The 27,666-nt window shown below is 53.5% G+C and overlaps 3 protein-coding genes and 1 non-coding gene across 6 annotated transcripts; 2 read left to right on the top strand and 2 right to left on the bottom strand.

Moving 5' to 3' along the window:
- Nucleotides 1-332: 332 nt before the first annotated feature.
- On the bottom strand, nt 333-8,051 carry CNTD1 (cyclin N-terminal domain containing 1). 3 transcript variants are annotated; one of them, XM_075561899.1, is made up of 7 exons: nt 7,784-8,051; nt 4,053-4,128; nt 3,633-3,807; nt 2,617-2,779; nt 1,993-2,137; nt 1,287-1,383; nt 333-752 (listed from the first exon to the last, which is right to left on the bottom strand). In XM_075561899.1, exons 1-7 carry the CDS (start codon nt 7,950-7,952, stop codon nt 582-584), a joined length of 996 nt encoding a protein of 331 aa, XP_075418014.1. In that variant the 5' UTR covers nt 7,953-8,051; the 3' UTR covers nt 333-581. The 3 variants fall into 3 exon arrangements, with proteins under 3 accessions (XP_075418014.1, XP_075418015.1, XP_075418016.1); XM_075561900.1 differs by having other exon boundaries at nt 7,713-7,909; XM_075561901.1 differs by lacking the exon at nt 7,784-8,051 and adding an exon at nt 7,417-7,689.
- LOC142460421 (U6 spliceosomal RNA) lies at nt 5,125-5,231 on the top strand. Its single transcript, XR_012786631.1, has one exon. It is a non-coding gene; the product is annotated as a U6 spliceosomal RNA (small nuclear RNA).
- A 161-nt stretch (nt 8,052-8,212) lies between the features above and the next one.
- Nucleotides 8,213-9,321, top strand: COA3 (cytochrome c oxidase assembly factor 3). The gene is made up of 2 exons (XM_075561919.1): nt 8,213-8,470; nt 8,815-9,321. Exons 1-2 carry the CDS (start codon nt 8,254-8,256, stop codon nt 8,919-8,921), a joined length of 324 nt encoding a protein of 107 aa, XP_075418034.1. The 5' UTR covers nt 8,213-8,253; the 3' UTR covers nt 8,922-9,321.
- A 561-nt stretch (nt 9,322-9,882) lies between these two features.
- WNK4 (WNK lysine deficient protein kinase 4) lies at nt 9,883-27,666 on the bottom strand. Its single transcript, XM_075561920.1, has 19 exons — nt 26,980-27,666; nt 25,481-25,653; nt 24,411-24,631; nt 23,955-24,112; nt 23,326-23,414; nt 23,023-23,239; nt 21,465-21,732; nt 21,099-21,220; nt 20,812-20,870; nt 20,603-20,720; nt 20,194-20,310; nt 13,239-13,376; nt 12,228-12,282; nt 11,559-12,100; nt 11,418-11,478; nt 10,894-11,311; nt 10,596-10,795; nt 10,339-10,436; nt 9,883-10,224 (listed from the first exon to the last, which is right to left on the bottom strand). The coding sequence occupies exons 1-19, from the start codon at nt 27,601-27,603 to the stop codon at nt 10,222-10,224; spliced, it is 3,681 nt and encodes a 1,226-aa protein (XP_075418035.1). The 5' UTR covers nt 27,604-27,666; the 3' UTR covers nt 9,883-10,221.

Genomic DNA, 27,666 nt, shown 5'->3' with positions numbered 1-27,666 from the left:
AGGGCAACACACTAAGTGGTGGTGTCCGCCGCCATCTTCTAAGGGGGCTCAATCTTCGTTTCCTACTTGGATCAGAATACCTCAAGGGACTATTTTGAACTGGTCTGAAGTCCCGTGGAGTCGCTCACTCTAAAGAGGAAAGTCTGTCTCCTTGATGCTCAGCCAAGGTCGCATAAATAATTTGGTTGTTTTTTAATAATAATTTGGGTTTTCAGCCCCCTGGTTAATACTTATTTACATGCTCAGAGTTCTTTTTTGTTGTATTAGTTTATAGAAAGACATTTGCCAATTCAGTATTCTCTCCGTGAAATGAACAGTTACAGAAAAAGCCATAAAAATAAAACAAAAATGAACCAACTTTATTCATAATCTTTCTTTCCAGCTCTGACATTTTCAGTCTGATACAACCAAAAGGACATGTCTGTCTACCTTCCCTCGGACGTGGGTGAGATAAGCCTGAAAGTGGAAAACAGAACAGTGCAAAAGCCACTTGGAACTTTTGTCCCGAGTGAGGAAAGTAAAACAGGGCGGTCGGGCTGCAGTGAAGGGCGCTTGTTGACAGGTGGCAGATTCAGCCTGCCTCAGGTGTTGGAGGAAGCAGCAGCCCTCAGAGCTCTGGCCGCCAGGTGGGGAGGAACAGACTGCTGCCGCGCTGGAGTGTTGGCCCCCACGCTGTGAGTCAGGATTGCGTAAGAGAACTCAGCAATGCTCTCCAAGGCAATGCCAGTGATGCTCCGCAAATGCCCGACGACCTTCAGAGAGAGATTCCTGCTTGTTAAGTAATCCCGCACACACACACACACACACACACACACACACACACAAAACTTTGGATGCTTTCTCGCGCCAAATGCAATTTTTGTGTTTGTTTCTCAACTTTGAGGAAAGATGAGATCCAGGTCTCAGTGTTTGCCAGTGGCTACATTTCATGAGGATACCTTCACCCTGCTAGCACTCACATGGAAACAACCTGCTGGCCAGTCCCTCTGCTGAGACACGAGAGGGCTATCTGGGTCCTGATGTTTTCTCAGTTGGGGAGGACAGAGTTATTAGACTGTAACACAGCACTAGGGCATCGTCATAAAGGGAAATGAATAAACTAGGGCCCCCATTTCTAGTTTACTTCCTAAGAGGAAAACTGGAAAATATTTTTCAGCTCGACCCTAGTTCTAACCTTTCGAAATCCCGCTCATTCACCCTGTTCCTCCACACTTAGCCTTTGTCAGCTGTCTGTAGTTGACGGGGGAATGCTATCCAGTCAGTGGCTTCTGGCTCCGTGGGCGTACCTGGCTCCAACACGCAGGGTTTTGGATGAACGCGCTGGCTGCGATGATTCCGACTGCCAAGAGCATGAAGTCTTCCTTCACTGAAGTAAACTTTTCCCTGAGTGATTAAAACCATATTAATTTGGGAGTTAGAGTGGGACTTGATCTTCCAAAGTCGAGGGTCATGGAACTTCAAGTATGAACTGTTTGTGTTGGTCATCTTGGATTTTTTAGACTTGGAAGGAAATGGTCGAGGAATAGCTAAGGGACAGCCCCTTCCCACCCTCCAACTCAGCTGAGGTGAAAACTGGAGCCTGGTGCCGGAATGGCTTACAGGCCTTTTGTTGTTCCATCTGTCTCCCTAACAAATGTAATTGTGAGACTTTTCACCAGTCTGACTTTACAGTAATCAAACACTTAGGCCAAGTTGCAACCTTGTGACTGGTGGTGTTTTTCCTTCCCCTCCGCACCAGGTGGCTGTAAAAACAGTCCAGTAATGGCAGGTCCTAAGCAGTTATAATGGAAGAACTAGGAAATAATGTATGCTAATTACCTGAAGTCATTTAAATGGAAAAGTCAGAGCCTGCTGGGCTTTGCTGATTGGGTGCAGTCATCTACGCCCAAGCCACACATTGGAAATTAATGAACCAGGTAACCTGCCAGGCTAATCCCATTGCCTCCACCGCCCTGTTTCTGGAAGGAACCTACCCTATAGGCATTGCCTTACCCTTGCAGTTGACTGGGGGTGGAGTTCTCGATTGAAGCTCTCAGCAGGCTCTCATATATGGGATCATGCAGAAGATAAACCAGGTCAAGCAGAGTCAGGCAGGTTGCATGCAGCTGTGCTGCTGGGACCAAACAACCATTGTACCCTAGACAGAGTAAGAAGGGTCATTGAAATGGGCTTTCTCTAATCCTAACCACAGTTGTGACATAAAGCTGTTGAGCTCTTCATGAACTTCCTGGTTGCTGTGTTCTATAAGAAACCTGTTTGGCTCAAGTCCCGTTTTAAAGGACAAAGGAAGGAGTGGAGAAACCTCCATCTATAATACACAATTAAATTGTGTATTTGTTCTCTTCCCACGCCTCTGCGAAGCCAACTCTGATCCTGCAACAAGGCAGTGTCTAGTGATTCCAAGTAGAAGCCAGCTGCTGAGACCTCGGCCTCCTCCCTGGCAAGTGCCAGAGGGAACACCTCTCTTGGCCATCCAAAGATAGCACCTAGCATCGCAGGCTTCCTGCATGTCCTCATTGGCAGGCTCTGCCCGCTGCCACCAAGCCTCTAGGCACATATTTTATTGCCTTCTACAGAAGGTTCCAATCCATATGCCCTAACACACATTTTAAGTACCTAAAACTTCCAGGAGCACCTCCACATATGCCAGGGGAGTGGACAGATTGATTTGGAAGTTCAGGGACTTCAAAACATCAAGCTCAGAGTCCACCAGTTCTTCTTTAGTGTACTGATACCCCAGGGCCTGGAGGAAATTCAGGATTGTAATGTTGCTGATTATCTGAAGAAAGGAAAACAAAGGGGGAAAGGTCACTTAGATGGAGAAACATAGTCCCCACAGCCCTCCCTAATCCAGCCCATGCCTTCAAGTCCCGTCTGTCTTCCTGGTAAATGACCCGGGCACTGCGCATCACAGAATTACTCCTCAGTTTTCCAAACCCACCGTGCTTCTCGCTCTCTCAGCCTCTATACTGTTTCAAACCGTACAGCCTCCCTTTCCTCAGCTCCTCTCCCTCATCCCTCAGATCGCCCCCTCGCCCTGCTTTGAGGCATCATGTTCTCTGAAAGCCCGTGGATCTCGGACATGCATAGTGCTCTGTGTCCACACTCTCCCCCGACAATGAACACACTGAGCGCAGAGGGCATTTCTACTCTTGGTAGCCATGGCGTCTAGGGCAACACCTGGCCATAGAAGACAATAAGTACCTGTTGAATGATATTTTACTCTACAGTCTTAGGGAGCCACGTGGAGCCCTTTAATGCTTAATGAATGTAAAAGTTTGCCTTTATGCTGATAAGTATGTTGGCAATTCAGGTACCTTATGTAAACTGTCCTTGAGCTCCAAGGGAGGAAAGGTGACCTGTATGAATGATGGCATCTCTCCAGCAATTCTACTTTGGGAACAGAACTTCAGGCTATTTAATAAGTGCCCCTGTGTGACTCTGCGTGTGACTGTGTGACTGTGTGTGTGTGTGTGTGTGTGTGTGTTTAGGAAGCATATGTACTCTCTGGAATTTCCGCGTGAATAAAATGACCTAGCCCAACCTAGGAAGAAATTTCTCCCAGCCCCCTTTGGAGCTGGTTTCTTCCTCATGTCCATGGGAGGTGCCCATGGACGACCCCAGGTCCTTACATTGTAGTGGAAGGAAAGTTTGCTGGCCAGCTGAACGCAAGACACGAGGCGCAGGAGGAACTTGTTGAGAAGCTGCTCTTTCAGCGCCCTCCAATTCTGCGGCCCTGCCTTCTCATTCTCTCTTGGCCGGAGTGTGGCTTGTCTGCAGATGCTCTCTGCTTGCTGAACCATGAACCTATACGTGACAGGATGGGAGAGTACACTAGTCCACACTCACAGACTCAAACAGGTCTGTGCTGCTTCACACTCGGCTCTGTCTTATCTGCTCTAATATCAATGGCTGGCTAGGAAATTTAATTAGCAAGTAAAAGGAGGATGCAAAACCAGGCCAAGGGACAACCAGTACTTTGCTAAAGATTTGGGTACATTGACCATTCTGAGAGGTACCACTCAGCAAAGACCCTGGGCGCAGAGCTTTACCTTTCTAGGATTTCTACAGCCTGGTAGCTCACAGATTTCTCCAGACACCATTGTTCAGACAGGAGGAAAACAAACTCTGCCAAAACAGGAAAGAAGAGCCTAATTCACAAGATGCAACCAAAACCAATCTGGGGGACTCTTGGCATTGTGTAAAAGCCAGGATGGGGCCAGGGAAGACGGTCAGGAGGGGAGAAAGATGAGACTGGAACAGCGCGGGCTGCACTCAGTCCCCATTGCTGCCAATAGGCAGATCAGAGGCATGAACAGAGGGCTGACTGCGTGCCAAAGTCAAGGGCCAGCCAAGCTCCCTCACTGACCCTGGAGCCTTCCTGTGGGTCTCAGCTGATAAAAGGCTTGGCCGGTTATATGCAGACATCCTCAGCTGGTCTAGATGGCCTCTACACCATGCTGGGAGCCCCCCTTCCCCCCTCCCCCTGGTCCTAGGGAGATTCTTGGATGGATAAAAAGCCCTAACCCTTATCTTGTGTTTTCAGTGGAATGTTGGCAGGGACAGAAAGATCCCTCCTGGCGCTTCAATCTTCTTTATGACACTGCTTGTTTAGTAACCACCCTCTGGAGAACTCCCGTTGCTTTACAAACACAAGTCCCCTTACAGCTGGGCACCAGCTCCCCACTGCCAGTTTGTTGGGTAAATCTGTGGAGGCTGAGCCTCGCCCGAGGAGCAAGTGTGTTATGGTAGAGTGGCATGCTGTAAAGAACCAGCCCCAAATCAGGGGACAGATGCCCAATATTAGAGGAAAACAAAAGCAAAGAAACAACAACAACAAAAAAATCCCTGCAAGAGTGGGCAGGGCAAGCTATCTTGGCGAGATTTTAGACTGCCTGTTTCTCTTTGAAAGAACAGCCCCAGATAGAGTTCTGTTTAGCTTTCAATATCATTTGAGGGTGGACACAAGGGTAAATGTCAATTTTCAACAAAGAAAGCTCTTACAGACCCAGGAACTTTTAACACTGATCAGCAAAGAATGATGTGTAGTCAAATTACCATATGTTTCCAGAGAAAAATCTTCCTTCGGGCAAAGGAAAAAAAAAGACTAAAAAAGTCAAGTTGGTGCTCGCTTCACCAGCACATACTCCAAAATAGGAACAATACACAGAAGATTAGCATGGCCCCAGTACAAGGATGGCAGGCAAATTCATGGAACGTTCCCAAATTTGGTAGGACACGACAAGTCACTGGAAGTTAGAGAAGTTGTTGAATATAAAAACAATGATATGTAAACCCCTACCTAATTCACAATAAAAAGGTGGGGGGTTTTTTGAGGGGGTAGTCAATCTTGTTAGTACCAAACAGTCTAACCATCTACACCACCATGTCCTATATACCCCACTGCCATTAAGTTGATTCTGACTGATAGTAACCTAGAGAACTGTATGGCTGCTCCGTGAAGTTTCTGGGACTTTTCATTCTTTCTGAGAGCAGACAGCCTCCTCTTTCTCCCACAGAGCCGCTGGTGGGTTCAAACCACCTACCTACCATCTATATTCAGCCCAGTGCTTAACCTACTGTGCTACCAGTGCTCTTACATGACACTTAGTTATGTATAAAACCTTATTGCCACAGACCACAGCTCTGCTAGCAATGCTCAATCTAGATGAGAATGTGCTTGGGCAATTCCATAAAATACTAGACGACATAATGATGGTGTCAATCCATTTGTATGTTAAGAGTTCAGGCTCTATTTCTTTTTGCTGTTTAGCTGCACTTGTAGTTGTTTGGTTTGGGCCTGAATTATCTGGATTATGTGTCTATTTTCCTCTTGACTATGCCAAGAAAATTGAGCTTAGATTAGGTGGAATCTATGAGGGTTACACCTCTTCCTTGCTACTAGCGCCGCCACCTCTTATAAAACTTACTCATGTCTATTCATTAGAGACCCTCCCCTCGAAAACCAATATGCTCTTAAGCTTTCACTCAAATTACAATCAAAAGTTAAAAAATAAAAAGGCCCTCCCTTTACTTTCTTCAGCTTGGACTCCATCTCACTCCTTCCCTTCACTGTTAAATTTCTTAAAAGCCTACCTTACATCTACTGCTTCCACATTCATTCATTTTCTATACATTGGTATCCACCCTTCACAGCTTACTAAAATCATCTCAAGAGCAGGTAAGCATGTCCAAATTGCCAAACAGCATCATGGCCTTTTTGCAATTCTCATTCCTGTTAATAACTTTGAAGTACTTGACGCTACTGACCACTCTCCTTGAAACTCTTCTTCCAAAGGTGGCTTGGCTGTTCCTCTCTCTTCCCCCACTCCCATACTCCAATTCCTTGAATACAAAAGGTTTCTCGAGGAATTGTTCACCTGCTTCTCCCTACACCCTCGAGGAACTAACTCATCCTCTGCCACACCCTCAGTAAACATTATGGCTTCCCAAACTTCCACTTCCGCCCGTACTTTGAACTGTCTGCCAGACACCTCCCGATAGGTGTTCTGCCCGCACCTTCACCTAAGTAGCTCTGAGACCCAAACTGCTGTCTTTGCAGTTTGTCTGTTGTGTGTGGTGTTTCTGTTGATGACACCACTGTAGTTCTGACTCAATGCTTTGGCATAGTCATATTTACCTGCCTCACGTCTCAAGTTCACCCATGGGAGAACTGTCGGGCTTTGCCTTTGAGATGTCGGTAATCCAGCTCCTGGTCATTCTCTCTGGCCTGTCACCTAGGTTACTGACACAGACTTCCTTCCTCTTTAACTCAACCCATCCTTCCTTCATTGCCCATCACTTTTCTTTAGCAAAGGTTGCGTTCATATTAAAAAAACTTCCAATGCCTTCTTGTTTCCCAACTAAAGTATAAATCCCCTTTGGCATTCAGTTCCAGACAGGACTCCCCAAACTACTTTGCTTGTTTTAATTTCAATGACCCTTCCACGTTCTCTGGCCAACCTGGACTTCCAGTATCCATGCTCCCTTCTCAGCTTCCCCATAGGGACCTCTCTCTAGAAGGGACTTTAACCGCCTTTTGGTTCAAAGGTCCCCCTCCTCCACCTCCACCAATCAAAGTGCATTCTTCCTGCCGGGTGTCCCTGGAAAGCGTAATTCATATTGAACTTCACTAATCGGTTAATGTGCTTGTAAGGTACTAAGTAAAAAGATATAGGCTTAAGTTCACCCAGGGACGCCTTGAAAGAAAGACCTGCCAAAGAGTTCCCCCAAAATCAGCCACTGGAAATGCTCGGTCACCTGAGGTCCCCAAGAGTTGGAGACAGCTCCGTGCCAACTGGCACCCCCACTTTATCCCATCCTTAGTCCCCGCAAAACCTTGCTTTCGCTTAGTGACACAGCTCACCACCGTTATACCTAGCCATTTACTTCTTTAGCCCCAAAGATTGCTCGTACTTTGAAACCGGGGTGGGGTGGGGGTGATGCCAATCCTAAATACAGGTCCCTGCTCTCCATGGGAGGTGCCCTGGTGGCGCTGCGGGGTGGGTATCGGGCGGGCGGGCGGGCGGCTGTCTGCTCCCCGCTCAGCTCAGGGGCTTAGCCACTGTGAGGGGGCCTCCACAGGATGGCGGCGGGCTGGGGTGTGTTTGGTGGGGGCCAGCGAACCAGTGTCTGGCTGGCTCAGTCCCCAGCACCTGGTACAGTGCGCACGGCCAGGAACGACCGCCCTGAGTAGGTAGAGACTAGGGCACCTCAAGGTCAGTGCTTCGAAGGCAGACGCCCCGCCCGCCGCGAGCCCGACTCCCCGCGGCTGTATCCACACCCACGATCCGGGTCTCCCTGAAGCGGCCCGCGCGGCCGGCCGCCGCCTGCACGGCCTGCTCGTTCTGCCGGGCCAAGTGGAGCAGGGCGTCTTCGATGGTCTCCGTCGTCACAGCCCCGAACTGAAAGTCACTCAGCGAGACCGATCTTGGCCTCGCAGGTCCGTCCATTTCCAGGGCCCACGGGCCCACAGCCAGTGCCCCCGGCCCCTCTCCGGAATCGTCAGGCGCACTCAGGGCGCCTCGCCCCCCTCGCAGCGCCAGCCTGAGGAGAACTCGACGTCCCCGCCCCCCACAGCCTCGGCACCCTTCGCCCCGCCCCGCCCCGCCCCTCCTCAACGGCCGCGCACCGCTCAGCCAATCACGAAGAGCGCCTCCGCTCCGACTACAACTCCCAGCGTCCCCTGCGGCGCCCAAGGACTAAAGTTCCCAGAGAGCCCCGCGGCCCGCGCCTCGGAGAAGGCATAGCAATATGGCGGCCCCCGGCGCTGGAGACCCTCTAGATACTGGTAGCCGTGGGAAGGGCCCCGTGGCCCAGCGCATCGACCCAGCCCGGGAGAAACTCACCCCCACGCAGCTGCAGTTCATGCGGCAGGTGGAACTCGCCCAGTGGCAGAAGACGCTGCCCCAGCGGCGGACCCGGAACATCGTGACCGGCCTGGGCATCGGGGCCCTGGTGCTTGCTATTTGTATCCGACCTTACCGTGCGCGGACCGGGAGGCGCTTGGGGGGACGGTCGAAAGGACCCGAGCGGTGAAGTTCTCAGCCGCTTTTACCCGAACAATAACGGGCCCAGTGTTTAATGTGTGGGTAAAATGGGGCTAATCCCTTGTGTGTGACTCAAGTGAGAGGGTGTGTAAGGATTGCTTAACCGTTTGTTTCCAAGGGACTCCTTTATTTTTGGGGTGGGGGGGTGGGGATACTCTTCTAATACGATTTATTAATAAAAACGGAGTTGGGCGAGGGTAAATTAGCTTAGTCTCGGGAAAGGGAGTGAGCACATTCCAGGTGGTTTCCTGAACGCACCACGCAGATGGTTACACCTTCTACTCGGTGTCGCAGGAGCGTTTCCTAGATGAGCTGGAGGACGAGGCCAAAGCTGCCCGCGCCCGAGCCCTGGCTAGAGCGTCAGGCCCCTGACCCCGATGGGTGTCATGGGCTCCACCCTGCCGAGCCCCTTCACAAGCTGGATGATGCTCCGTGGTCCCGCAGAAAATGAAGCTGCCCCCGGCATTGCTGCCCTAACCAACTTTACGCCAAGCCTGGAGCCCCAGCAGCTGGAGACGTCTGCAGCTGCAAAAGGGACGCTGTCCACCTCACACACCGTGTGCAGTGACCAGACCCGTCCTGTAGTTTGGTTTCCTTGTTTCATTATTGTATAGCCCTGGTTTTTCCTAAGAGCTCTGACTGGTTTGCCCCTTTCACACCTCTGGGGTGTGACTGGTATGGGGGTTGGGAGGTAGCAACTCCTAGCCATGTTGGAGCCTGATGGGATGATGGGGCCCAGTTGAGAATAATAAACTGAGTCACCTCTCCTATTGCCAAGTGAGTGTGGTGGGGCTGAGACTACAAGGCATTTGCCGGTGGAAAGCTCTGTGAGCACCAACAGTAGCTGTGGCATTGCCCCAGGGAGCCGTAAATGTTTAACTAGACTTACTTTTTTCTGTGAGATCTTTCCACCTGATTTAAGAGAGAGATCCTGGCAGGTCATCGGGCAGTTTGAGACTGAACCAGGTCTGGGGGTAGGCAGAGAGTCATTCTCAGGTCTGCACTTCCTTGACCTCAAACACTGAACTGCATCTTTTTCCTCTACCTGGTCTTTCCCACACCTCTAGCGACAGGTGGATGGACAGTCCTCCTTCTTGTGACTACTACGGGGCCTGCCTGTGCAGGCCGAGGGTGGAGCCTAGAGTGGATGTTGGCATGTTCAAGAGCATCGTTGACCTGGCAGTTTCCTCATGATCTGGGAGGTAGCCAGAGGGTGGGGCAGCTTCTACCTGTCTCCCATTGTGAGAGGAGAACCCCTTCTCTCGACTCTCCCTTGCCTCACCCAACAAGCCTTTGTCCACAGGCCTGACAGATACAATCCAGAGTCCTAGTTTCCAGCATTTTTATTGGCTGCGGCTAAGTCTCATGTGAGAATATGCCCAGCTGGGAGTGGGCATCCGGGCATCTGGAAGCTTCTGGGCTTGGGGGGGGTGCTTAGTGGTTGACCCTTGCCTGGGGAGGTGGCTGCTTTGAGGAGAGATGATGGCCGAGTTGACACCTTTTACAACAGTTTCTCTGTCTGCCTCTCCCCTAGCAAGGGCCCACACTTTCCACGTCCCTAGTCCCCCCTCCCCTCCCAGTGCTGGGTCCTCTTTGCTGAGTTGTGTGAGTCACAAAAGCAGCAGATTCTGCGAGCCCAGGTGTGGGGGAGACACCGGCTTCTGCTCTGAGTTCACTGGAGGGAAAAGAAAGCATGCTGTAGAAACGCCGGGGTGGGGTGGAAGGAAGGAGGGTGGCGTTGCAGTGTTAATGCTCCCTGGGTGCTCCCTCCCTTAGGTTCCCCCCTCACCATCCTGCCAACATCCCCGGCGAATGTCACCCCCTTGCTTGCCCGCTGCTCCTGGGAGCCGGTGCTGCTGCCACTCAGGGAGTTCCTTCGCATGATGCCTGGGAGTGGGGCGGGAGGGAGAGCGCTGAGTAAGGGATGGGCCCAGGGGGCTAGTCCCCAGGAACCAAGGGGCAAGACCCTCAGGGCCTGCTAGAAAGCCAGCTTGGTAGGGAGGGGATCTCAGGGCAAAGAGGGGAGCTGGGCCCTGGTGGTCTCACCAGGGCCCGGGCCGTCGGCGCGCTGCAGGCTGTTGCGGCGGGAGGAAGGGTAGCTCCCCTTGGAGAGGCGCCTCTGGCGGCTGGACAGCATGGCAGCTGGGGCCACGATGCCAGGCGGGGGCTGCTTGCCCAGCCGGCTGTACAAGTCCTCAATTTCCTTTTTCTGCAGCGTCTGGAGAGCCTCCACCTCTGACAAGTGCCTGAGGACGGATGGCCGGGGGCGTGAGGGGGGCCAGGCCCGCTGGGCTCTCCAGAGGCCACCTCTTGCTCCAGATACCCCCCAGGGCCCCAGGCTCACTTCTGCCGGAGACTGTGCAGCTCAGCCCAAAACTCCTCGTCCTCCCCGCTGCCGTCTGAGTCCTCACTGCTCAGACACAGGCTGCTGTAGGAGTAGTTAGTCCACACGGGGCTGGGGCTGGGCTGGCTCAGAGGTGGGGGGCTGCCTGCTCCGCGGGGCTCCTTCCCCTCGCCCCCTTCCTCCTCTGCTCCAGCCCCCAGGCCCTCGGCTGCACGGTCGCTCTCGGCTAGGGCCTCCCTGGTCTCCGGCCCGCCTCCGGCACTGTCCTCTGTGTCGGAGCTCTCGGAGGCCAGTGGAGGGGTTGCAGGCTTCAGAGGACCAGAAGGCTCTGGGGATGGCGGCCGCTGCAGGGGGATGGGCTCAGAGGGCTCCTTGGATGAGGTCACTTGGAAACGCCCCACAAGCTGGGGCTTTCCCTCTGTGCAGACGGGGAGGAGGAGAGGGAGACAGTAAGGGCAGGAGGACCAAACCAAGGGGTGGGGCTGACGGACACAGGTGAGGCGGTCAGTGGTCAGAAGCCTCACCTTCAGAGATGGGTGCCAGTCTGGCTTCACCCAGGAAGGGCCGAGCAGGATTTGGGGAGACCTACAAAGTAACGGGTAAGTGAGGAGGGAAGTGTTCACAACGGAGCCTCTGTGATCGTCCCTTTGGCTTCCTAAACTCACCTCACTCTCCAGCTCAGACGTGAGGGGTGGAGGACACCCGGGGCCATCAGGAGCAGGGGCAGGGAGGGTGGGAAGGGCTGGAGAAGGCTGGGGAGGGAGGCCAGGTGAGGGAGACAGCAAGGACTGAGCCACAGTCATGACAGCCAGCGAGAAGGCACTAGCCAGAGAGAGGAGAGGTGCTGCTGTGCTGGAAGGGAGCTGGGGAGGGGAAGGGAGGTTATGGGTGACCTGGGAACAACTGAGAGAGCATGTGGGTGGAGAACTTGAGGGGAGAGAGGCCTGAAGAAACGGGCTGGATGGGATTGGGAACTGGGAGACTCCGGGGGACAACGGAAGTGGAGAGCAGGGGGGATAGGAGGAGGCCTGGGAAGGATCCAGGGGGAACAGGGAGGAGCTGGGATGATACGGGGGAGGAGTGATGGGGAAGAGGGGACACGGGGACAGGGGACTGCCCGGAGAAAATGGGGTTCCAGGCGAAGATGGAGAGGTCGAGAAGGCCGCCCAGCTCCTCTGGTCCAGGGAGGTGCTGCTCAGGGGCTCTGCTGTGGAAGAGGATGCTCTGAAATTCCAGACCCCAGTCCCTTAGGTCCCTCCCAGGCACACCCAGGAGAAAACCAGCCCTCACCAGCCCCCCACCCCAGAGCTCGATGAGCCGAACTCAGAACTTACTGCCGGAAGGGTCTGGAAGGGGGCCTGAGAGGGCAGATGATGGTGATGGCTTCTCCTGAGGGATAGGGGAAAAGCTTAACACCTGAGCGGGGACCCACAAACCTCTAGGCATGCCAGGGAAGTCACACATGTCTGTGCGACATCTTTGGAGGTCAAGGGGCTTGATATCCGCCACTTAGTCTCATATGGTTCAGGGAAAAATGGGTGCATGCAGAGAGAAGCGAGAGAGTGATAAAACTATTAACCAAGGTGAGGCTGAGCAAAGCCGGCTAGGCGTCCTCTGTGCATTATTTAGAAGCATGCGTTGAAAACAAGGTGTTTCAACCGACAAAGCATACAACTTTCCTCTAGTTCTTTAATGCTTCCTCCCCCGCCCCCACTATCATTACCCCAATTATTCCTTACAAATCCAGCTAGACCAGAGCATGTACACTGGTACAGATCAGAGCTGGAAACAGGGAATCCAGGACATGAACCCCTCAGGACCAGTAATGAGAGTAGTGATACCAGGAGGGTAGGGTGAAGGTAGGGAGGAAAAGGGGGAAACAATCACAATGATCGACATATAACTGCTCCCCCCTTACCCTCCCAGGGGTGAGGGGACGAACAACAGAAAAGTAGGTGAAGGAAGACTGGTTGGTGTGAGACATGAAAAAAATAATGATTTATAAATTATCAAGGGTTCATGAGGGAGAGGGGAAAAAATGAGGACACCAAGGGCTCAAGTAGAAAGAAAACGTTGAAAATGCAACGTCTGTACAGAGGTGCTTGACACAATGGATTGCTGGATGGATTGTGAATACTGTCAGCGCCCCCAATAAAATGATTTTTTAAAAAGAAAAAAACAAGCTGCTTGCTACGGAAGAGTGCCCCTGGTCATCAAACTCTCAAACGGGGTCCATAACCCCAAAAGCTTAAGAGCTAGTTTTCAAGTCCCAGGAACTGGCTTAAATCCAAAGGTGCTGTGGGGCAGAGAGGCCACCACCCATGGGGGTGCCCTGAGAGACTGACCTGGGGGCCCTGGGTGTCCCCAACGGCCTCCGCAGAGCCTGTCTCTCTCCTCAAGAGGGTCTCCACGCGTTGGATAATCTCCCGAATGCGGCGCAGGAACCCTTCTCGCTCCGCGGGTAGAATGAAATCATTGTACACCTGGAGATGATGATGGGGGGATGACAGCTGCCCCACTCGGCCCTCCCCAGCCTGTGAGCTTTAGAATCCCCCCCCCCTTCACGCCACCTGCCTGAAACAGGCGTGTAGGTTCCCACTGGGCGCCAGGGGCTGTGTGGGGTAAGGAGAAACACGGTCTGGAGGAAAGGGGCTAGTGGCCCCGGGGAAGCATGTTGGTAGCAGGCACTTTACATATATGACCACATTTAACACCAGTAACAATCTTCTGGGGTTGGTATTAAACTCTTCTTTTTAGACCAAGATTTATTCAAGGAGGTGAAGTTCAATCTACCCAAGGTCAGAGGATTTGAACTCAGGCCTCTTAAGTCCATCTCTAAAACCAGTTTGAATTCCTTCCACAAGTCTACACTTTTGAGCAGGATTCTTGCTTCCAAAGTATACCACATGCACACATGGCCCACAAAGTCCTTCACGCCTCATTGCTGGGTCTCCCTCTGGGCCCATTTTAAAGCTGTTTCAGTTTTTAATGTTTTCTGCTTTCTTTTTGATTGAGGTTTTCCTCTGATTATGGTTGTTAGCTTTTTTTATTTTGGCATTTTTTGGGTACATGAAATCAAGGATGGGTGAATCCACGGAGACAGTTCCTTGGGGTTGTGGCGGGGAGGCTGGGGGAATACAGGCATAAGAGTCGATTGTGGGAACAATTGTCCAACTCTTCTGGATCTGATAGAATTATGGAATTGTACAATATGTGAGTTATGTCCTAATAAAGCTTTTTTTTAAAAAAAGAAAAGACAATAAGTGGCAAATCTCACATTCAGATCCTCAGACATTGAGCACCTACTGTGTGCTGGGCATTATGCAAGGGAGCAAGAAACAAGATCTTGCTCTCAGAAAGCCCCAGGGGAATGGAAGAGACAAGTAGATCATCAGCAATCTGCAAGTCAGCCCAGGACAAGTAAGGTGTTTCTCAGTGAGGTAGCGATGAAAATGCTTTTCCAAAGAGGGAATAAGTCATAGCACCCTGGAGAAGGGGGGCAGCCAGGGCAGCTTCCCAAAGGAAGTCCTTTGAGCTAAGTTTTGAAAGACAAATAAGAAAAGCAACCCTTATGTGAGCCCTTGTCTCATATAGTGTCTGATTGAATCCGCAGACCATCTTCAAAATAAGAATCATTACTGGGATTTCACTGATGAGCTAGTAAAATTCAGAGGGGTTAAGAAAACGTGCCCAAAGTCCTGATCCAGATACCAACATTCCATCATTTCTTTAGATTCCATTTCTTTAAAGAGATGGGGAAACTTATTGCCAACTTGATATGCCAACTTAAAGCAACTCAGATAAGCAAAGAAAGCATTTCTAAAGAAGAGCAACAGAGTGGGAGGTCACTCACTTCCTGATGGTAAACCTACTGCGGCCCAGCTTTGGTAGCCCAGAACGCCTGGTACCGGTACCACGCTAGACCCACAGGCTCATGGGACAGAGTTGAGAACCTGGAAGTAAACCCATCCACCTGCGGACCACTGATCTTTGACAAAGGGCCCAAACCCACTGGGAAAGAAATGGTGTTGGCAAAACTGGGGACCCACTTGCAGAAAATGAACAGACCCCAGACCTGACACCATAGACAGAAGCAAACTGAAGATGGATTAATGACGTACGTGTAGAACCTAGAATTAGAAAGATCGTTAATGAAAGACAGGGACAAGTGCATGGCATAGATACATTATAAAACATAATGGAAAACAACACGCAGCAGGGGACACACTAGACCGCTGAAGACCTTCTAAAAATCAGACACTTAGGTGTATCATACATTTCTCAAAAAGAGGGATGACAGGCAAACAACAACAAATTGGGTTCTGGCATGTCATACACGGGCCTACGGTGAGCTCTGAAATCTCTACAGGATGGCAAGACTTCAACAAGAGAAAGAGAAACAATCCCACTGAAAAGTGGACAGAACAGACACTTGGGCAAAGAAGGCACTGAGGCCACCAGCAAACACACGCAGACACGCTCACCGCCTTTAGTCACTAGAGAGAGGCAAATCCAAACAGTGAGATCTTATCTCAGCATGAAGAGCACAGTGCCCGCCCAGCGATCCCGCTACTTGGTCTAGATCCCAGAAAAGAAACAGATATATACGCACGCATGTTTATTGTAGCACTGTTCACAACAGGAAACAAAAGAAGATGGAAACAACCCTGAATGAACAGACAATGGTACCAATACACAATGGAATGCCATGCAACATTAAAGAATAACAATGGGTCTATGCAAGAGCGCACGACGTGGGTGAACATAGGCAGCGTTATGCGTCATGAAAGACATCCGTTGCAGAAGGACAGAGATCGCATGAGCCCACTGGTGTAAAAAGTTAAGAAAAGGTTTTCACACTAAAATAAAAAATTATTTGATGGTCACCTGGGGTGGAAAGGGAAGGGAGGGGAAGCTGCTGGCTGGAAGGGAGACACATGTGAACTTGGGCGAAGGGAAACGCAATATCCAATCAGAGGGAGGTTGGCAAAAAATGAAGGAGGCGGAGGAAGACACTGAGAGGGGCGCCAAAGTGAATGGCCACAGAGGTACATCCAGTCTCTGAAGAGTCCCGCAAGGATGGTGATGGATGAGTAGACACATGGACAGACAGACAGGCTGACAGGGTGAGGGAGGGAGAGTGGGAGTAGATGGATGGATGGATAGATAGATAGATAGATAGATAGATAGATAGATAGATAGATAGATTCGACAGGGGTATTTATCTTTGCTTCAAATAGATCTAGGAATGGGGTGGAGTGCACAGAAGCACTGTTATGAAACGACACAAGCAAATGCACTGAGGGAATGAGTCAATAGAACTGTGGGCTCAGGGGGCAACAAGGTAGACGAGAGTCCACAGAGACCAGGCTCTCCATCGTGCTTTGGTGCAGAGTGAGCGATTTCAGTCGTTACTACCGGCCTTTCTCTGTCCAGCGCAAAGAAGAGTGATGAACCTGAAACACTAATTGTGGAAGCAATCCGTTCACTGGTGTAACGGAGCACTCTAACATCCATCGCCAAGACCCAGAGACCAGAAGAACTAGATGGTGCCCAGTGGTCTCTATCGATTGCTCTGAAAGGAATCACACTGGAAGGTCCTAGGTAGAGCAGAAGAAAAATGTAGGACAAATTTTAAAGGATGTAGAACAAAAATATACAAGAGGGCAGGCTTCCTGGTCAGATAAAAACTGATAGAACCTCTAAGAGTCTGACCCTTAATTGCCTCTCAGGTCTGAAATGGAATTTACCCCTATGACTCAATTTTCAGCTACAGAATACCTTCCCCAAACCAACAAACAATCCATGGAGTCAGTTCCTATTTATAGCCCCTGTGAGTTTCCGAGACTGTAAATCTTTAGGAGAGGGAGCAGGAAACCTCATCTTTCTCGCATAGAGCGGCTAGTGGATTTGAACTACTGATCTTGTGCTTAGCAGCCTTCAGCCAAACAAAAGACAGGCCCATAACAGGAATAATAACACTGTGGGATACACACACCTTGGAATAATCTACCACTTATGGTCAAATTAGGCAGCATTCACTCAAGGACAAAGCTCAGAAGGGTTAGGAAAGGAGGAGGGCGGGAAACCAGGAACACGGGGAAGGAGGAAGTTAAACGACCTGACATCACAAGGACGGACGGCGGTCAAGGAGATGAAACCAAATTCATCTGACATGAACAGAAACGTTATCTGCTCTGTAAAATGTCACCCAGGTCACAATAAGGAGCTGAAAATAAACAGATGCTTAAAAGAGAAAGAGTAAAACAAAAGAGAGAGAGATTAGCCCAAGTTCACTGAGCCTAGTCCTTAATGGAGCTGGGATTTGAACTCAGGCCTTTCTTCGGGGAAAGTCCACCCTTTGCTTTTTCCACACTGCTCATCAGGAGGGCTAGGCCTGGTCCAGGGAACTGCATGAGCAGTAGCTCTGGGTTGTGAATGGGAATGGCACATTCACCAAATAGGGAGTCCCTGAGTGTACTTGAAAGTGCTGTTCATTTTAAAGGCTCCCTCTGGAATTTGGACCTTACTCTGCAGTCATAGGCAGTCACTAAAGGCTTTGGGGCAAAACCATACAGAGAGTAGAGGGTGGGCTGGAAAGAGGGTGAGAAAAGGGGACTTGACCTTGGGTTCATGGTTGGGGGCACTTGGGCTGCATGGGACCAGAGTGGGCCTGAAAGCCAGTAGCGAAGGCTCTCTGAGCAAGAGACCCCTGATGGGATAGAGGCAGGCACAGAAAGGCACCCAACCTCGTTGGATGCTGGACAGTTCCAAAACCAGTGTAGCTACAGAGAAGCCCTGGAAGGGTCCCGTGGCTTGGTGGAAGGTGAGAAGCTTGTGTGCTGGGTGATACTTTGTCTTTGTCCAGCATACAATGTGAGTGACATGATGGGGGGGGGTATTCAGAGAGAGTTCGTGAAGTCTGATGTCTCTCTCACTTCCTTTACCCCAGAGGCTGCAAGCCACTGTCCCCACTCTCACCCCAAGCCCTTCTTCCAACGACACCCAGGGTGGGACTGCCCTGGCCTCTACCCTATGTCACTTCCTTGAAATTCCCTCCTCACTCAGTTTCTGCTAACTTTTTTCAGATTCCTCCAGTGTCCTTCCAATGACCTACCCCACCCCGCTGCCTGCTCTTACTCATTGGGTAAGCCACTGAGATGCACTCCCAGGCCCTCAAGCCTCTGGCTTTGTGGACCTAATCTGTGCGCTGATGACTCTTACATGCACCAGACATGCTGACCCATCGAGAGAAGGTCTCCTCGTAGCTACTTCTTCACTCACTCAAGTTCTTCGTGATCCCTCGATGAAACGCTCATTCCCAATGTCCTCTCTCCCTGTGCCCATTATCTAGTCTCTCTCGGCTATAAGTTACCCTTAACATCTGCTCTCTCCCACTCCCTATCGCATCAAGTCAGCAAATATTTGTTGAGCATCTACTATGTATACTGTACTATGGCAGCTGGTTTTGCATTACAGAATAATCAGCTGTCCTGAGACACCTGCAGATGCACTCTTCTTCCTCTTACCATGGTCTACTCTCACGGTCCACATTTGCCTTCCTGAGTCCACCTCCCACTGAACTCCCCTACCTGCAATTCCTCTCACATCACATGGCAGAATGGTCTTAAAATGTCTTACAGTCTGGCTGACTCTTAAGACCTTCCATATTCTGGGCTCACTCTACCTGCCCAGCCTTGCTTTCCATGATTTTCCTATCGGGACACTTGCTTCCACTGGCATTAGTCTCTCATGAAGACTTCCCGACCCTAAATCTTTTCCATTACCCACACCTTCGCTGATGCAGCGAGTTAGGGTCTCTCCCACATAAGGTGCAACTATCGGTCTCTCTCCGTACAGAACAAAGGAGAGTGAAGGTAACCAAAGGCACAAGAAAACAATTAGTCCAAAAGGCTAATGGATCAGTGTCCGTGGCCCTGAGACTGAAAGAACTAGATGGTGCCCGGCTACACCGCTAACCCCCATGCAAGGGATCACAGTAGGGGCACCTGGGTAGGATGGGAGAAGACTGTTAAACAAAACTCAAAGACCATAAAGAGGACCACGCTTACTGGTGGGACCCCTGAGACCATGGCCCTTAGACATCTTTTAAGCCTAGAGCTGAACTTACCCTCATGGCTCAGACAAGGAGCCTCCTAGGTTAACCATACCACCAGAGAGACACTCACTCATGACCACAATTAACCACAGGAGATCCAAAGGGCAGCATCTGCTCAGAGATAAAGCTGAGAAGGCAGGAAGGGGCAGAATGAAGGCAGGGATCGCTGGCAGACAGAGGGCAGAAGCAGGTGGAGTGCAGTGAAGGTGGGGACTGCGAGCCAAGCAAGATGCGCACGAACTGTGGACTGGCAAACAAGTGTTCTCAGAGTGCGTTCACACAAATCACAAGAAAAGAAAGAACGAACTGAAAATGACAGCCTGAGAAGCCCTGTGGTGAAATGCTGCTCTGCCCTATAGGCTCACTCAGCACATACACATGACATTAAAAAAACGCCCTGCCCACTGCCTTGCTTACCCATCTGCTGCCCCTCTTCATCCTGCTGCCCCAGCCCAGGCTCTTCTTGGAGACCCAGTACTGGGCGTCTAGCATGCACTTCACACATCATATGCCCAGTGTGTGTACCCAGTCCATATCAGCCTATGCCCGGTGTGTATACCCAGTCCATATCAGCCTATGCTCAGTGTGTGTGCCCAGTCCGTATCAGCCTATGCCCAGTGTGTACCCAGTCCATATCAGCCTATGCCCAGTTTGTATGCCCAGTCCGTATCAACTTATGCCCAGTGTGTATACCCAGTCTGTATCAGCCTATGCCCAATGTGTGTGCTCAGTCCATATCAGCCTATGCCCAGTGTGTGTACCCAGTCTGCATCAGTCTATGCCCAGTGTGTATACCCAGTCTGTATCAGCCTATGCCCAGTGTGTATGCCCAGTCCTATCAACCTATGCCCAGTGTGTATGCCCAGTCCTATCAATCTATGCCCAGTGTGTATACCCAGTCCATATCAGCCTATGCCCAGTGTGTGTACCCAGTCTGCATCAGTCTATGTCCAGTGTGTATACCTAGTCTGTATCAGCCTATGCCCTGTGTGTATGCCCAGTCCACACCAGCTAAGAAGTCAGACCTTACTAGCGAAACAGAACTCTCCCCAAGAAGAAAGGCTCCTTAGGGTCAGTGTGCTGAGGGCCAACCAGTCAACAACTGGCCTGGTGGGGGCAGGGTTCAACACCAGAGCGCCTCCGCAGGGGGTCTCTTGACCCAAACACTCTGTCATCCTCACCATGGCGGCTGCAATCTCCTCTGGGCTGTCCCCATCCAGATCAAATCGGAAGGTCACCATCTTGCTATTGTGGGTCTGCAGTTGGCACTCCACCACTCTGTCATTCTGATCAGAGACCTTCAGAGCCAAAGCAAGCGAAGGAGGGGAGGTCAAGTCCTCTGCCCTCATCACCTGTCCCTCCCCCTCCTGCCCTCCCCCTCCCCCTCCCTGTAGCCAAGTGTCAGTGGTCAGGCTGGAATTGGAGAGAAGCCAACCCCATCCCCAAATGAGGGTATTAGAATCTAGATGACTGTCTCTGGGACACCATGTCACACATGGCGCCTTCCATTTTCCAGATGGCCTCCCCACCCCACCCCACCCCACCCCACCGGGCTGTCCAGGCTCCTCCACTCCTGCGTCCTTCCCTTACACTCATGACCCGCAGGCGGGATCGGGGTCTGCGCCGGAGATTTCTCCCTGGGGGTCTTCGTATCCGCCCCGTCCCTTCTCCGAGGTCACTAAGGCCCGATGCTGCATCCGAAGCATAGCTGGACAAGAGGAATGAGAGGGGAGCGGTAGCCAAGTGGACACTGGGAGCCAAGAACCACAGCATCCGCTCCAGCCACCACCAGCACATACCTGTCCATCATGGCAAAGTCACTGCCAGGGCCAGAACGCGGTATGGAGAGAGTGAAAGCCTGAAACAGGACAAGGGTTCCTGTGACTCGGGGCAAAGAAGTGTGGGGATCTCCAGTGGCCGGGTCTTGGATGCTAGGTCCTAGGGAGACCGCACTGGCTAGGACAAGTGTGAGAGTGGTGGGTTACCAGGGACCTGGGGCCAGGTGACTGGGTTGGGTTTTACAAGGAACAAGAAAGCTCAGAGAATCAGAATGGCTGGAAGCCCCCCAGGTGACCCCCTCTCTCACCGAGGGCAGGCGGAGATGGGACTCAGCGGGGTTGGATGGCACCCCCCCAGGGGGTTGAAGGGCAGGGTCGGAGGCATCCAGGAAGCCGGAGGAGCTGAGGTAGCCATCAGTCTCGCAATCCGCTGGTGGGGGAGGGAGGGGATCAAAAACATGGGGAAAGACTGGAAAGTGGGGGGTCCAGAAGGGGCCCTGACAGAACCAGGGGGGGTCTGGAGCTGTGGAGGGGGTGGGAGTGAGGGAATCCTTCCCAGAGGAAGCTTCCTGGCTAGAGGTGGAGGGTGGGGCAAGTGACTAGGCGGAACTTCTGGATGGAGGGTAGAGGTCAAGGGTTCTGGGACCCAAGTCCCCAGGTGAAGGGTGACTTACAGGTGGTAGATGAGTAGCTGGCATGGCGGAGGAGGAAGGGTGGCTGGTGCTGGTCTGCCTCAGGCTCCTCGGGCTCTGGGGGGAAGGTACTGGGGGGTCCAGGAACTGTGGGGGCAGTTGCTGGTGGGGGTCCTGGTGGGGGCGGGAGGGCCTCTAGCTCTCGAGCTTGGCGAAGCTTCTCACGCTTTCGCTGGATGGCAGCAACCCGCTCACGCACTGCACGGGCCACTGGCTGGTAATCAGCTTCACAGACCAAGCCCAGGGCCACCTAGAATTGGGGGGAAGGGGGGTGTTTGAGGAGCACAAGTTGAGAGCTCCCTCAAAGATCCATCAGGATACCTCACTGGGGTCTCCAGGGTGGATGGGTACCACCACTGATTGATTAACCAGTGTTCATTTTACATCATCATTGTTGTCAAACTCCAAGGAACCTTCTGGGGCAGGTCTTAGCACCATTCTGCAGTGATGTAAAGTTAGTCACCTGCGTATGAGTATGTATAGAAAACCAGTAGTTCTCAGGGCTACACACTAAGTGTGGGGAAGAGAGCCATTCCCTAATATCTGGAGACTAGACTGATATCTAGTGAGTAGAGGCCAGGAATGCTACTAAGCACCCTACAGTGTACAAGATGTCCCCCAAGGCACACAAAAAATCACCCCACTCCAAATATCAACAGCAACAAGGTCAAGGGTCCCTGCATGATTTGGTCCCAGGCTGATCTTTTATGATCTGCACAGTAGACACCTGCTCTTAGGCCACAGTCCACACACATTCTTAGGCCGCTCCTCCACAGATGATGCCCGCCCTTTCAATGGCCATTTTTCTATGGAAAACTCCCACCCTACCCTCCCTCCTCAGATCGTCCTAACCCAGCCTCCCTGCCATCTTCTAGGTCCTATAAAGGCCTCTGCTGGCCCTCCGTCTTGCCTGGGCCTTTTCCTTATTGGTTCAATAACGAGCTTTATCGATGGTGTAAGGAGGAGTCACAGAGTGGTTTGCCTTGCAATCTGAATTCCCGAGTTCAAATCCAGCCAATTACTTGCTGTGAGACCTTAAACAACCTCTCTGAGGTTTGTTTCCTCCTCCATAAATGGAGATGAAATTACCCGCCAAGCATACCAGTCACTGCGTTGAAACGCTTGCCAAAGTGCTCTGCGCCACATCCGGGTGCGAGCTATTAACAACTCCTACCATGTGGGCGCCCAGCACCTGCAGAACACCGGTCTCTGCCCTCAGGGAGTTTAAGGTCTAGCACAGGAGAAAGGTCAGGATGGATTTAGGATGCACTTAGGTAGCTGTGATGGGAGGCTTGGGGAAATGGAAGAAAGCATTTATTTTTAACTCTAACGGCGAAGGTTGCCTGAAATTGGTGGTTCTGGGTGTAGAGAAGGATAAAGAACCAGAGGGGGAAAGGCATTCCAGAAAAATTGATCAGAAAGGGCAAAAGCTCCCCCTGGAGAGCTTCCAAAAAAAGGAAATCTACAACCGGTCCCCCTGCGCGCCCCCCCAAAACCACACCCCCGCCCCCGCCCAGCACCGGCCCGCCCCTGCTCTCACCATCTCCTGAGCCACCTCCTCGGCCGCGTCCCGGCCCAGCTGGAACAGAAACTCAATGGCCTGGTTGTCGCGCGGCCGCCCCGTGCGCCGCGCGTCCTCCATGCGCAGCCAGAGCTTCAGGCCCGGCTTCTCGCCGTCGTCCTCCTCCGCCAGCTCCACGTGCACGCCGCGCTCCTCGCGGAAGAAGGCGTGCGCCAGGAGGTCCTGGATGGTGAACCTGGGGGGGGGCCCCCGCCGCCGTGAGCCCAGACCCCCGCGGCGCCCCGCGCCCCTGCAGCCGCGCCAGCCGGCCCCCCCACCCACCTCTCGTTCTTGTCGGTGCGGATGCAGCCCTCGATGATCTCCTTCACCTCGGGCATCTTCACCTTGTAGAAGCTGTTCGGCTTTGTGCCCTGGAGGAGGGGGGCTGCCTGAAGCCTGCATCCCTTAGGCACCCCATTTCTTGCTTAGAAGACCCCTACCCGTCCGAGGCAGTGGCAACGCTTGGCGACTGCGAGATTGGATCTCAAATCCCATTTCCCCTCGCCCCCCCCCCTGCCTCCTCCCCCCCCCCCCCCCCCCCCCGTCGTTGGCGCTGAGACCTTGAACGTGGCTCCCGCTGCGCCCCGTTTTCTTCTTTCTAGAATGCAGGGCATACCCCTTTGCCCTGCTCACCTCCCGGGGCAGCTGGAAAGCTGGGAAGTGAGGCTGGCTGAGAACCTGTTTGCCACCTCTAGGGAGCGCTACCCAAATCAAGATTCTAAGTGGTTGCCGGGGAGGGGGTGGGGTGGGGTGGGGGGCGGTTAGCAGCGGAGATGCGCAGCAGGGCCTTTTTATGTCTAGCCTGTTTTCATGAAGAGAAAAGGCATTTCACCAAAGGAAGGGCTCATGGGGCAGGACAATGGGAGGGAGACCCGGAATGCCTTCGCCCCCGCCCCCCACCCTCTTCTCACCGAAGTGACCTTGCGGTAGATTTGCGCGGCATTTTGGCACTCGGAGTACGGGTACTCGGAGGTAGCCATCTCTAACATGCACATGCCGAATGCGTACACATCCACAGCCTCGTCGTACTTCTCCTCGTACATCTCCGGGGCCATGAACTCCGGGGTCCCTGTGGGGTTCAGAGCACGGAGGAGGCTGCAAGGCCTCCCTTCTGGCCCCTCCTCTTGGGTACTTTATAAACTAGGAACCCCGGGATGCCGGTGGCAACTGGGTAACTCAACAGAGTAAGGGTGTGTGAGAGGGAGGGAGGGAGAGAGAAAGAAGGGTGGGAGCGGGCGTGGAGAGAGCTGGGTCCCATAGCTTGCCCTCTCTACCCCGTGATCGGCTAGCTCCTCAGATGTCTAGGGACTATTCGTGTGCCTGGGGTGGTCCCCAGAGCGGGAGGTAGAAATGGTGTGAGGACGCACCGATGACACTCTTGGCGAAGGAGGCGCGCTTGAGTGTAGCCAGGCCCAGGTCCCCAATCTTCACGGAACCCGAAGGGCCCGTGATAAAGACATTGTCGCACTTGAGATCCCGGTGCAAGATGGGGGGGACTCGAGAGTGTAGGAAATGAAGCCCCCGCAGGATCTGCCGGCTCCAGCGCTGAAGGACCCGAGGTTTCATCTCGCGGAACCGCCTCAGGTACCTGGGGGAAGGTTCACACAGCACAGGTGAGGGGAGTGGGGGTGGGCGGGCTCACCGGCAGCCCTCCCTCCTCTCACCCCACCCACACCACCACCTGCGCAGCTTCTCCCAACCTAGCACCTGACCCCAGGGAGAAATTAAGTCTGAGCTTGGGGTAGGTAGACACACTGGGCTTCCAAACCCACAGGGAGGTAGATGGAGAGATAGGGCTAAGGCCAAGGTGCTGTGGAGGCCGGAAGGGATAATTAAGTGCCCTGAGTGAGCTAGGGGGAGCTCTCCACAAAGGAAATAACTTTTGTGTTGCGTCTTCAAGGTCGAGTTGGAGTTCAAGGGTGAAAGGGGGAAGGGATGGAGACTTTCCAGACAGAGGGGACACCGTGTTCAAAGGCATGGGGACAGGGGGACGGGGCTGGAGGGGAGGACGTGCTGGAAATTCCATCTGTCCTAACCTTGGGCTGAAAATGAGCAGGGTAGCCAGTGTGTACTTATGCCTAGGGTTGTGGGAAGGGCTTTGGAGGATTTTAAAGAGCAGGATGAGGTGGTCGGATTTGGCATTGAGAAAGATGTCCTGATCCCCAGTAGGGTCCTTCCTGCAGGACGTCTTGGAGGAGGCTGTTATGCGTGAGGCAGTGGAAGCTGAGAGGCCTGGGAGTAGGTGAGATAGAGTGAGGAGGGAGAGAGAGGGGCCTGAGGTGGAAGCCCTGATTTGTGATGGAGCCCTGGGGCACACGGAGGGTAAGTGGAAGATGGTTTGGACTCAGAGGAGCTGAATATAAGGAAGCTGGGGAAAGTTAGGAAGCAGTGGGGCCACTCCCCAGCCCCCCCTCCCCCCAGTCAGACCAAAGCTCACGTCTTGAGCGTGCCCGAGGTCATGAGTTCGGTGACCAGCACGATGCAAACCTGGCCCCTCAGCACGGACTTCCATGAGTCATAGAAGCGGACGATGTTGGGGTGCTGCAGCCCCTTGAGCATCTCCACCTCCTCAGAGAAGCGCTGCCGCTCAGCCCGAGACAGTTTCCGAGTCTGTGGGATGGAGGAGGGGGTTCCCTCAGGCACAGTACCCCTATGAAGAGGGATGGGGGGCCTTACACATGGGCTAGGTGAGAAACGAGGGTTGGTAAAGACAGAGGCTGGCGGGTTGGAGGGATGGCTAGCCCAATGGGTAGGGACCCCAAACTTCAGTTTAGGCCACTTGGGGTGGCTGCAAGGACACGCCCACCTTGGACCCCTGCTGGACACAAGCGCTTTTATACAGCCCAGGTCCAGGAGTCCAGAGCTCAATAGCGTCTTTGTGGCTGCCCAGCCGGCCATGGGGCGGGAGGGGGCGCCCAGGGGCTGGCAGAGGACAAGCAGCAAGCCGGCAGGGGACAGGGAGGGAATTGGGGCCTGGAAGGGGGCTGGTCCCAGAACTTAGGCACGGCTAGATCCAGACAGGAGGTGGGAATACTGCGGAGGGAGGTGTAGAGAAAGAAAGACCGGATCCAGGACTGGGTGCCAGGAGACTGCTCACCCCTCTAGCTGTCTGGCCAGGCCTCATCCTTCTCCCTGCTCCCTCCTCCGCTCCCCCCCCCCGCCCCCCCAGGTTTGGCAGCCTCTCTTGGCCCAGAATCCAGGGCGTGGCACTGGCAGGAGCAAGGGGTGAGCTGTGTTCCAGGGCCAGAGGGGTGGACCCTTAGGGGCTCCAATGCCAGGCAGAGCCCAGAATTGACTGGGTTATTCCCATGCAAAGGTGAGCTCGGAGCATCTCTCTAAAGCCCGTTAGGCTCAGCACCTTTGGGCTCGTGAGGAAAGAGCCCAGGTCCTCCGTGGACTGAGGAACAGGGCTGGACTCAGACCAAGCTCCTAGTCCCTCCCCACCAAAGTGTGCCCCAGAAGGGCTCTCACAGTGACTCATTTTGACACACAGTCCCCAGCCTGTGTCTCCTAGAGGTAGAAAGGAACCTGCCCCCACTCCTCCTGGTTTACAAAGGCTGGGGAGAGTGGGTGGGCCCCAGGTCACACTGAGGGCCTCAGCACCAAGGGAAAGGGGGGCTGATAGAGTGGATCCTGACGCAAGAGATCAGAATTACCACCTACTTTCCCATGATTCCGCCCACCTCTCCGAATGCACATGGGAATGGAGAGGGGCAATGACTTGTCCCTGGGGGAGCTAGCTGCTGCACACCACCTGCCTGCTTCTCTCGCAGCCCCGAGTCAAGACGGCTCACGGATCGCCAAAGCAAGGAGAGCAGGGCAGTCTGGACATTGGACTGGAAGAACATATCCCCTCCTTGCGGCTGTCCCAGGTCCCAGCCCAGGACACGCAAAGGATCCCATTCCCAGGTGCACCGAGGGGGCGCCCGGCCGCACCTGCAGCTCACACCAGGCCACCTCCACCGTGGTGTCCGTGTCCAGCCCTCGATACACCGTCTTGAAGGAGCCACGTCCAATCTCTATGTCAAACTTGAGGTATCGGCCATCCGGGGATGTCGCCACCGCCTGCGTCTCCGTGTCCTCCTTCTCTTCCAGCTCCCGCTCCCGCCGCCGCTCTCGGGCTGTGGCTTCGGGGGTCCTGAGCGGCTCCCCAGAGCCCAGGACCCCGGGGGAGCCCGCCACCGCAGAGAGGGACGAGTCTGCCGCCTTCGCAGGGGCTCCCTCGGCCCACGTGCTCTCGGGGGGCTCTTCGGAGCGGGGCGGTGGGCTTCTCGCGGGGCATGGGCCAGCGGAGTCCGGAGGGTCTGGGGGCTCCGGCACGGAGGAGGCGGGCTGGGACCAAGAGCTCAGCAGACCCAGGTCCACGGAGCTGCGGCGGCTCAGGCGGGAGGAGCGCGGCCGGGGCTCGGACTTCCCGGAGAAGCGGCGCGCTCTGCGGGGAGGGGGCCCGAGGCGGGGCGGCCCCGCGGCCGTGGCGAGGGGCAGCGGAGACCGCAGGGCCAGGTCAGCCTCCGTCTGGGACATGGGGACGGCGGTCTCGGGGGCCGGCGGGGCCAGCATGGAGACGGAGACGGACCGGGTGCCGCAGGGCGGCTGGCGAAGCGGCGGCGGCCTGACAGGCGA

The sequence above is a fragment of the Tenrec ecaudatus genome, chromosome 10 (genome assembly GCF_050624435.1).
Source record: "Tenrec ecaudatus isolate mTenEca1 chromosome 10, mTenEca1.hap1, whole genome shotgun sequence".
In the NCBI taxonomy this organism is placed as follows: Eukaryota; Metazoa; Chordata; class Mammalia; order Afrosoricida; family Tenrecidae; genus Tenrec; species Tenrec ecaudatus.
Note: the sequence above shows the minus strand (reverse complement) of the source record. Positions and strands in the feature narration are given on the sequence as shown.

Excerpts from the sequence above, each read along its gene's own strand:
- WNK4 (XM_075561920.1), bottom strand. The coding sequence starts at position 27,603 with ATGCTGGCCCCGCCGGCCCCCGAGACCGCCGTCCCCATGTCCCAGACG. Across the intron at positions 25,654-26,979 it reads TGGCCTGGTGTGAGCTGCAG|ACTCGGAAACTGTCTCGGGC; the intron begins GTGCGGCCGGGC and ends TCCATCCCACAG. Across the intron at positions 10,796-10,893 it reads CTGCACAGTCTCCGGCAGAA|GCACTTGTCAGAGGTGGAGG; the intron begins GTGAGCCTGGGG and ends ATCCGTCCTCAG.
- CNTD1 (XM_075561899.1), bottom strand. The coding sequence starts at position 7,952 with ATGGACGGACCTGCGAGGCCAAGATCGGTCTCGCTGAGTGACTTTCAG. Across the intron at positions 2,780-3,632 it reads AACTTTCCTTCCACTACAAT|ATAATCAGCAACATTACAAT; the intron begins GTAAGGACCTGG and ends TCCTTTCTTCAG. Across the intron at positions 1,384-1,992 it reads ACCCCCAGTCAACTGCAAGG|GGAAAAGTTTACTTCAGTGA; the intron begins GTAAGGCAATGC and ends TTAATCACTCAG.
- COA3 (XM_075561919.1), top strand. The coding sequence starts at position 8,254 with ATGGCGGCCCCCGGCGCTGGAGACCCTCTAGATACTGGTAGCCGTGGG. Across the intron at positions 8,471-8,814 it reads GGCCCTGGTGCTTGCTATTT|ATGGTTACACCTTCTACTCG; the intron begins GTATCCGACCTT and ends CGCACCACGCAG.